The 9,647-nt window shown below is 42.1% G+C and overlaps 1 protein-coding gene across 1 annotated transcript; it reads left to right on the top strand.

Annotated features, from left to right (window-relative positions):
• The first annotated feature begins 242 nt into the window (after positions 1-242).
• Positions 243-9,483, top strand: LOC110529456 (interactor protein for cytohesin exchange factors 1). Its single transcript, XM_021611632.2, has 9 exons — positions 243-416; positions 731-924; positions 4,470-4,543; positions 5,041-5,112; positions 5,999-6,075; positions 6,918-7,012; positions 7,176-7,386; positions 8,037-8,206; positions 8,506-9,483. The coding sequence occupies exons 2-9, from the start codon at positions 766-768 to the stop codon at positions 8,710-8,712; spliced, it is 1,065 nt and encodes a 354-aa protein (XP_021467307.2). The 5' UTR covers positions 243-416; positions 731-765; the 3' UTR covers positions 8,713-9,483.
• The last annotated feature ends 164 nt before the right edge of the window (positions 9,484-9,647 follow it).

Below are 9,647 nucleotides of genomic sequence, written 5' to 3'. Positions count from 1 at the left end.
TTGCATGTAGTTTGATCAAACCACTAAAACATATTTGGGTTGATAAATGCTTAACATGTATATCATTTTGTAAACCCATGTCACTACATTTTGGAGAGCAAGACCAACATGCTATTGCCATGTGAAACAGGATGCTGTTTTATCTGTGACTCTAGTGGTTGGTGGTGACAGCAGCAGGAGGGGTGTTTGTAACTGTTGGACTGTACAAAGCCCTACATGTAGGCTATACTTGGTTGGGCAACGTTAAGGAAGGGTATGCTCTTCATGTACATCCTCTTGTCATTCTGAGAGTCTGTATGAGCTGTTGTGCCTGATGGCTCCAGCATGCTGGTGACATGCTGCTGTAATAGGATATCTCTTCTCTCTGGATCAAACTCACCTGGTGCCGTACAGTACCTTCAGGACAGTGTTTGGAGGTAAGATAGCTAGACGTTCTAGAAAGGGTAGGATCAACACCTCTCAACCTAGTAGATTACATTACAATGTACAGATTCCATTATTTAACATGGGCTTTTCCTAGTTTGCCTAATGTGGAATACAAAGGGCTACTTAATGGTAAAGTGTTGAAGAAAACAATACTTGCCTGCCTCACTGCCTCAACCAAAGGTCTAGATGACCTGCTCACAAGGTTGCAAGTAACAAAGAGTAATATACTCTAAGGACGTAGTCGTCCTGTCTGCCTGCCTGTACTGTAGCTAATGTTGCAGTGCCTGACTCTTTCTGTCTGTAGGTCCCATAGGTTGGCTTACCATAGGTGATTCTGTGATGAGCCGTCGCAAGGTGTCTTTGAAGGAGCTGGGTCAGGTGGACTACCAGGGCTGGCTCTACAAGAAGAAGGAGAGCAAGGGCTTCCTGGGAACAAAATGGAAGAAGTACTGGTTTGTTCTGAAAAAGATCTCCATGTACTGGTACACTGGTCAAACGGTAAGTCCTAGTGTTGTGTTATCCCTTTGTGCTAATCTAATCTTTGTTGTTTTTAGGATGTTGAGTTGTGCTAATCTAAACTGTCGATCTGTGTTGTGTTAGATTAGATTAGCACAACTGTCCCGGAGTTGTGCTAATCTAATCCAACATGTCGTTTTGCTAATCTGTTGTTGGGTTGTTGTGTTCTAATATGTGTTATTGTTATGTTGTGTTGGGACTGGAAACATTTTATTAGCTAAATCTCAAAATGCTTTAGTTTAGGGCAGGAATGGGGAACTGGTGGCGGCCCCAATTTTGTAGGTCTACGGACCAATTTAAAAATAAATGTAAAATAACTTACAGTTCAGTTAGAATAATAGAATACACAAGGTGCTATTTAGACATTTAGTTGTGCGTCAGCAGTCACTCAATTACCCCAGGTCAGCTAAATAATTTTAGATTGTTAAATAAGTGTAGCGTCCAGCTATCTAAACTTGTAGTAAGCATGGTCGAATTACCGACCGGGGTGGGGCCCATTGATCATCAGTTATCATATTGAAAACTGCAAAACTTTGCCTCCACCGTATGGCAAAATATGTAGAATTGCAGCAAATCTGCTTTAAAACAGCAACATTTTCTCTACACCCAATGGCAATGTGAGGATTTGCAGATAATGAACTCTAAAACGTTGCTGTAATGAGGGGGGCTGCTTTGCTCGCAAGGTACGGAGGCCCCCCATGATGAGTTCCATTTTTTGTCCCAGCCCCATCAAAGTTGCCCATCTCTGGTTTAGGGTATACAAAAATGTATGCTCATATTCAATCAAATGTATTTATAAAGCCCTTTTTACATCGGCCGATGTCACAAAGTGCTATACAGAAACCCAGCCTAAAACCCCAAACCGCAAGCAATGCAGATGTAGAAACACGGTGGCTAGGAAAAACTTTCTAAAATGGCAGGAATCTAGGAACAAACCTAGAGAGGAACCAGGCTCTGATGGGTGGCCAGTCCTCTTCTGGCTGTGCCGGGTGGAGATTATAACAGTACATGGCCAAGATGTTCAAGCGTTCATAGATGACCAGCAGGGTCAAATAATAATAATCACAGTGGTTGTAGAGGGTGCAACAGGTCAGCACCTCAGGAGTAAATGTCAGTTGGCTTTTCATAGCCGAGTATTCAGAGGTTGAGAAAACAGGTGCGGTAGAGAGAGAGAGAGTCGATCATATGACCTACTGAAGAGATGAGTCTTCAATAAAGATTTAAAGTTCAAGACAGAGCCTGCGTCTCTCACAGACAGACAGACCATTCCAAAACAAATGGAGCCCTATAGCAGAAAGCCCTGCCTCCAGCTGTTTGCTTAGAAATTCTAGGGACCATAAGGAGTCCTGTGTTTTGTGACCGTAGCGTACGTGTTGGTACAGTTGAAGCCATAAGTTTACATACACCTGAGCCAAGTTAATTTAAACTCAGTTTTTCACAATTCCTGACATGTAATCCTAGTAAAAATGCCTTGTCTTAGGTCAGTTAGGATTACCATTTCATTTTAATGTGAAATGTCAGAATAATAGTAGAGAATAGGATTTATTTCAGCTTTTATTTCTTTCATCTCATTCCCAGTGGGTCAGAAGTTTACATACACAATTAGTATTTGGTAGCATTGCCTTTAAATTGTTTATCCTGAGTCAAATGTTTCGGGTAGCCTTCCACAAGCTTCCCAGAATAAGTTGGGTGAATTTTGGCCCATTCCTCCTGACAGAGCTAGCGTAACTGAGTCAGGTTTGTAGGCCTCCTTGCTCACACACGCTTTTTCAGTTCTGCCCACACATTTTCTATAGGTTTGAGGTCAGGGCTTTGTGATGGCCACTCCAATACCTTGACTTTGTTGTCCTTAAACCATTTTGCCACAACTTTGGAAGTATGCTTGGGGTCATTGTCCATTTGGAAGGCCATTTGCAACCAAGCTTTAACTTCCTGACTGATGTCTTGAGATGTTGCTTCAATATATCCACATAATTTTCTTGCCTCATGATGCCATTTATTTTGTGAAGTGCACCAGTCCCTCCTGCAGCAAAGCACCCCCACAACATGATGCTGCCACCCCCCACAGTTGGGATGGTGTTCTTCGGCTTGCAAGCATCCCCCTATTTCCTCCAAACATAACGATGGTCATTATGGCCAAACAGTTCTATTTTTGTTTCATCAGATCAGAGGACATTTGTCCAAAAAGTACATTCTTTGTCACAATGTGCAGTTGCAAACCGTAGTCTGGCTTTTTTATGGCAGTTTTGGAGCAGTGGCTTCTTCCTGGCTGAGCGGCCTTTCAGGTTAAGTCGATATAGGACTCGTTTTACTGTGGATATAGATACTTTTGTACCTGTTTCCTTCAGCATCTTCAAAAGGTCCTTTGCTGCTGTTCTGGGATTGATTTGCACTTTTTGTACCAAAGTACTTTCATCTCTAGGAGACAGAATGCGTCTCCTTCCTGAGCGGTGTGACGGTTGCTTGGTCCCATGATGTTTATACTTGTGTACTATTGTTTGTACAGATGAACGTGGTACGTGTTTGGAAATTGCTCCCAAGGATGAACCATTTTTTCTGGGGTCTTGGCTGATTTCTTTTGATTTTCCCATGATGTCAAGCAAAGAGGCACTGAGTTTGAAGGTAGGCCTTGAAATACATCCACAGGTTCAGCTCCAATTGAGTCAAATTATGTAAATTAGCCTCTCAGAAGCTTCTAAAGCCATGACATCATTTTCAGGAATTTTCCAATGTTTAAAGGCAGTCAATTTAGTGTACGTAAACTTCTGACCCACTGGAATTGAGATACAGTGAATTATAAGTGAAATCAGGCCTCCCGGGTGGCGCAGTGGTTAAGGGTGTTGTACTGCAGCGTGTGTGCAATCAGAGTCCCTGGGTTCGCGCCCAGGCTCTGTCGTAACCGGCCGCGACTGGGAGGTCCGTGGGGCGACGCACAATTAACCTAGCGTCGCCTGGGTTAGGGAGTGATTGGTCGGTAGGGATCTCCTTGTCTCATCGCGCACCAGCGACTCCTGTGGTGGGCCGGGCGCAGTGCGCGCTAGCCAAGGTTGCCAGGGGCACGGTGTAGCCAGCCGCACCATTGGTGCGGCTGGCTTTCGGGTTGGATGCGCGCTGTGTTAAGAAGCAGTACGGCTGGTTGGGTTGTGTATCGGAGGACGCATGACATTCAGCCTTGTCTCTCCCGAGCCTGTACAATGAGACAAGATAGTAGCTACTACAACAATTGGATACCATGAAATTGGGGAGAAAAAATGGGTAAAATTCAAAAAAAAAAATACTAAGTGAAAGTGAGTGAAATCATGCACAAAGTAGATGTCCTAACCGACTTTAGTTTGTTAACAAGAAATTTGTGGAGTGGTTGAAAAACGAGTTTTAATGACTTTTGACTTCAATTGTAAATATTAAAACAGTCTCTCGGACAATGTTCCTCTAACCAACCATATTTATTAACTATCGTCTTGTCACATGATCGTAATCAATGATGCATGTTATTGTTGTTTCTCTCTCTGTCACCTCTTGGTGTGTAGGCTGAGAAAGCAGAAGGATACATCCACCTTACAAACTTCACTGTCGACCAAGCAACAGAGTACAAGAAAAAGCAGTAAGGTTTTTCTAATTTAAAGTTTCCGTTTGGCCTGTTGGAAACCCGAGTAGTGTGGGCTACACACCACACGGTCACAGGAAATTGCTGAGCTTTTGCAAGTCGAGCTCAAATGTAGTCTTTGTACAGTAACTTGCTGTTCATTGACGGTATATTTCACGCTGTGTTCTGTATTATCACATGTAGCCTTCTATCGTCTGTGTAAGTCATCAACCCTAAACCATGTTTATTTGTTCTTTACGGTATGAATGCATGCATAAGATAACTGCCCGTCTGCTGTTGACCCCATTTTGTGGTTTCACTTTAGCTTCCTTCCAAAAATAACTCTCTCTCTCAACACACAGAGCAGTGTTCCGCTCTCTCCTTTAGTGTCCTATCCTGTCGTAGTAATAATAAGAATTGTATTTCTAGATCATTTTTCACATGTTTACACTCAAAACACTTAATGTAGTATTTGTTGATCTGACGGCTATGTTGTTTTGCCTGATCTCATCCAGTGCTATGAAGGCCAGCCATCCACAGGTTGTGACACTCTACTTTGCCGCCGAGAGTCTGAGAGAGATGAACAAGTGAGTATGTAAAAGAGGAGGGCAATGGAGGCAGGCCAGGAGATTGTAGCCTATTTGTGCCAACATTTTTATAACTAAACCAAGACAGACCACAGCCTGTCGTTTCCAATGTGAACAGATGAGTTATAGTGGGCAGAACAAGCAAGGAGGTTTGCAGAGCCAAGCACGAGCTAGCGAGATCCTATTGGTCGGTTCTAGCATACATCTGCATATTTACGTTGTGAAATGCAGTGTGCAATAAATCAATTCGACTTTGCACTCCTTCTAAACAATGTGATTTAAAAAAAAACTTTGGCAAAGGCTAAGGTCTACAAAACTCAGTCCACTCTGTTCATAACATATGTTAATTTGGGGACATAAAACTGTATTGAGATCAAATGTTTAATGATGACAACATTCGCAAAATGTAGGCCAAAATCTATCTAATTTTATATTCTCCCACTGCCCACCAGTGGGCTTCCTCTCACTACCATATTTGATAGTGAGTGGAAACGCCAAGCAGATGCTTCATATTTATACATCCAGTGAAATATCTGGCTCGTTGTTCTATCTGTGTTTGTGTAACGCTGATGTCAAAAGGAACACTTACTGGTAGCGGATGTGGGCTGACACTTTGAAAATATAGCCTATTTATGTGAACGACTTTTTGTGTACTGTTTAAATGTTGTAAAAGTTGAATCTTATTGTATATTATCTCAGCTTCATTTGGTCTCATGGGGCCATATTACAATGCCATTACAGTTACCCATCCTGAAGCTATTTCAGGAAGCTACAAGCTATTTGAGGAAGCATGTGCAAAGAGGACATTTGCCTCCTAAGTACATAAAACATTGGCCGTACTGGTCAGGTATTCGTGTTTTTCAGTCATGGCTTCTCAATGTTACAGGTGGCTGTCTAAACTGTCAGCAGCAGCAGCGGCAGCGACTGCTACACTGGACGAGTCGTCAGAGAGGAACACTGGGGGTAATGGACTCAAGACATTACATGGATCTTTTTTTATTAAATTGTTTTGTTTTCTTGATGAGGAAAGCCAGAAATAAGCTAGGCGAACGATAGAGGGGAACACCATTGATGTAGTGGAGGGTATACCCACTTATGTTTCAGTACGCATTGCGTGTACACATTTCTTAATCTCCACTGATGCGCATCAAAGTAGTGTAGTGGAAGTATAAATCATGTCAATTAATAAGGCTGATGGAACAGATAGACTGTTTAGCTTAAAATGTTGATAAACTATTCCTTCACATTTTAGGCGCAGCAATGTACACACGGAGCTAGGCCAACGCGTGAAAGTTCCCGAAATGCAATTGCGGGAAAACGCCCTTCTAAAATGCAAAGCGAGCGGTTTAATGGACAGAAATCGAAATATCCCATGGAAATGTAGGTTAAGGGCGGGATTTAAAGATCCAACAACTTTCATGAGTTGCTACTGTGATTAGGACAATGCTTTTGGCTGATAGACAAAAGAAAGTTGGAAGAACCAATACAACAGGAGAATGAATATGAGTAAGTCTTTAGAAAAAATGATTGCCTCCACGTTTCTGTGGTCGGATTTTGGTTATAGGCTACTTTGAAACAAGGGAAGAATACATAATATGAAGTAAAACGTCCAGGTGTCAAACAATTAAGGAACAGGAACAATATCGTGATGGTAATGATAGACCAAACTGTCTTCTGGTAGATGGAAAGGCTTTCCCAAAAAGCTATATTAAATGGCAACTAGCTACAAAGTAATCTATGTCTACCTGTCAGAGGGATATCATGATTATTTGCATCAATCCATTGGCGTGCGTGCGTTTGTCTAGAGTGCTACAGTGAGGAGAGTGACCAAGAGGAGGTTGAGTCACTGGAGACATCTGACGCTTTCTACTCTGAGCAGCTGACCATAGACTCTGTTAATGTGAGTGCTCTGTCCCATTATACTGCTTTGTATGTATGAAGATTGTTCAGCATTGATGCTACTTTGTGCTAGTGTTTAGACTCTGTGTCTGTTGCTGTAGATAAGACAATAAGACTCATGTTAACCCAGTGTGAATGTTGTTCTCTGTTCTCTCTCTATCCAGGGAGATGTCCCCCCATCTTGCTCCACCTCGTCCCCATGTCACTCCACTGACCCCATGTCTGCCCCTGACAGCATTGAGACTTCAGAGAGCACGGAGTCCTGGCTGGATGTCCCTTCTCCAGAGAGGGCAGTGGGACAGGGCGCTCCCCTCCACCCCTTCAGACTGGAAGAGGAGGATGGACCGGGGGCTGAGGCCCAGGGAGGAAAGGAGGGTAAACTGTTAGCTTCTCTGTATCGACACTACATCATCTCATTATCCTGAATTGAAATCACATCATCTCACTATCCTGGATTGAAATCACATCATCTCACTATCTTGGATTGAAATCACATCATCTCACTATCCTGGATTGACACCACATCATCTCGTTATCCTGGATTGACACCACATCATCTCATTATCCTGGATTGACACAACATCATCTAATTATCCTGGATTGACACAACATCATCTCATTATCCTGGATTGACACAACATCATCTCATTATCCTGGATTGACACAACATCATCTCATTATCCTGGATTGACACAACATCATCTCATTATCCTGGATTGACACCACATCTCATTATCCTGGATTGACACCACATCATCTCATTATCCTGGATTGACACCACATCATCTAATTATCCTGGATTGACACCACATCATCTCATTATCCTGGATTGACACCACATCATCTCATTATCCTGGATTGACACCACATCATCTCATTATCCTGGATTGATGGCATAGTAGCCTAGTTAACACCCACACCTCTATACTGCCTGTTTGTTCTTATGAAATTATTTTGAATGATAACATGTAAATGATGGCATATTTGTATGCCAAATCTTGATGTATTATTATGATGATTTTTAGAGGGCACATCTGATGAAATGGAGGCACTGTACATCCATCTGAAGCATGCCAGACTATCTCCATCTGGAGAACTGAAGAGGGACTTCAGAGCGTCATTCATTCAACGCTGCAAAAATGACAGAGTCAATGAGAAGCTGCATCTGGTTAGGACCCTCAACAGCACTTTAAAGGTGAGTCACTTCATTCTGGGTCGATTACTAGAACAGGGTCATGTTCAGTAGGGCACGCCATTATTTATTTTTCAAACAAAGTGTAAATGAGCATTTCTGCTGGACTAGTTTCAGGTAGTAGCTCCCTATAACCCCGATCTCTCATAGTTTGTCAATCAAACCCATGAACATGGAAGTTTTTAGTTTGCTGATATTCCCTGGCTACAATACCCTTAGATGCACCTACATTATTTCCTGTTGAAATGTGAACAGCTCTACATGTCTTTTCAACACCTTAGTCTAATTTCAATATTCAATAGGCAAAAGAAGCCGACCTGTTGGCTATAGATCACGTGCTGGCAGATCCCCTTCTTACTGCACAGAGGTATCGTCAATGGAGGGTTGGGAACGTGGCGCTACTGCAGGATATCACTCATCTCAAAATGGGCCCACCAGGTGGCAGCAGAGAGCAGTCTTTCCCCCTCGAAGCTCCACGGACCCACTGCATCGCTGAAACCAGTGTGTGACCAACACAGAACAATGACAGGCATAGAGGCATCGGATACGATTCTCCACGGCCCCTATTTATAAAGCGGCTCAGTTTAGGAGTGTTGATCTAAGATCAGCCCCCACCCCTTAAGGCGAAACTGATTTTACATCAGCATTACTCTGAGATACTTTATGAGTAGGAGCCCAGGCATGCCCATAAACAAAAAAACAACAGCATTGTATTCCTTATTTTATCGAGAATATTCCTGAAAAAGTGCCGTGGATATTCCTATGCTTTCTTGTATGAATGGTTATCCATGTTTCTTACAGTCTTTTAAACACATGTTATTTTATGACGTGTGCAGTATAGTGCCACTTAGGGATGTTGGGAATAAGATGCTCCCTCTTTTAAAGGGAAACGTAATTTATAATGGGTTTGCTAAATCACAGGGTCATGTATCCTATCACTGGGTACGGATTGGGTGTTAATACTATTTTTCTAGTCACCATTGTTTGTAACACTGATATTAGGGAAGTTTGTTCTAGGTACACACCTTGTTCAATTAGTTTCACATCACAGAGTCTGGCCTAAGTAGAGTTTGTCTAAATAACTTTTTCTATCATAAGTAAATCAGCATTGACTAAATTATGTTTTTATTTGTTTTTAATATTTTAATATTTTATCATTCAAACTTTGTAAATATTTTGTACATTGTGTATGGTTTTGTGGAACGAACTTGTACTGTTTACATGTTGTATGAATTTAACATGCATATGCTAAACAAATAAAGTCAGAGCTTAATGCCTAATGTCGTATTGACTTATTATCGGTAGGCCACATGGCTCCAAATAGGATACTGAGTGGCCTACCACTGAACCTGCTGGTATTGAACATAGGTGTTAGGTATCGCATTGAACCTGCTGGTATTGAACATGGGTGTTAGGTATCGCATTGAACCTGCTGGTATTGACC

This window comes from Oncorhynchus mykiss, chromosome 8 (genome assembly GCF_013265735.2).
Source record: "Oncorhynchus mykiss isolate Arlee chromosome 8, USDA_OmykA_1.1, whole genome shotgun sequence".
NCBI lineage: Eukaryota > Metazoa > Chordata > Actinopteri > Salmoniformes > Salmonidae > Oncorhynchus > Oncorhynchus mykiss.
Note: the sequence above shows the minus strand (reverse complement) of the source record. Positions and strands in the feature narration are given on the sequence as shown.

Bases quoted from the DNA above. Each gene is read 5' to 3' on its own strand.
- LOC110529456 (XM_021611632.2), top strand. From the start codon at position 766: ATGAGCCGTCGCAAGGTGTCTTTGAAGGAGCTGGGTCAGGTGGACTAC. The intron at 6,076-6,917 runs GTAATGGACTCA...GCGTTTGTCTAG, and splicing joins GTCAGAGAGGAACACTGGGG to AGTGCTACAGTGAGGAGAGT. The intron at 7,387-8,036 runs GTAAACTGTTAG...GATGATTTTTAG, and splicing joins GGCCCAGGGAGGAAAGGAGG to AGGGCACATCTGATGAAATG.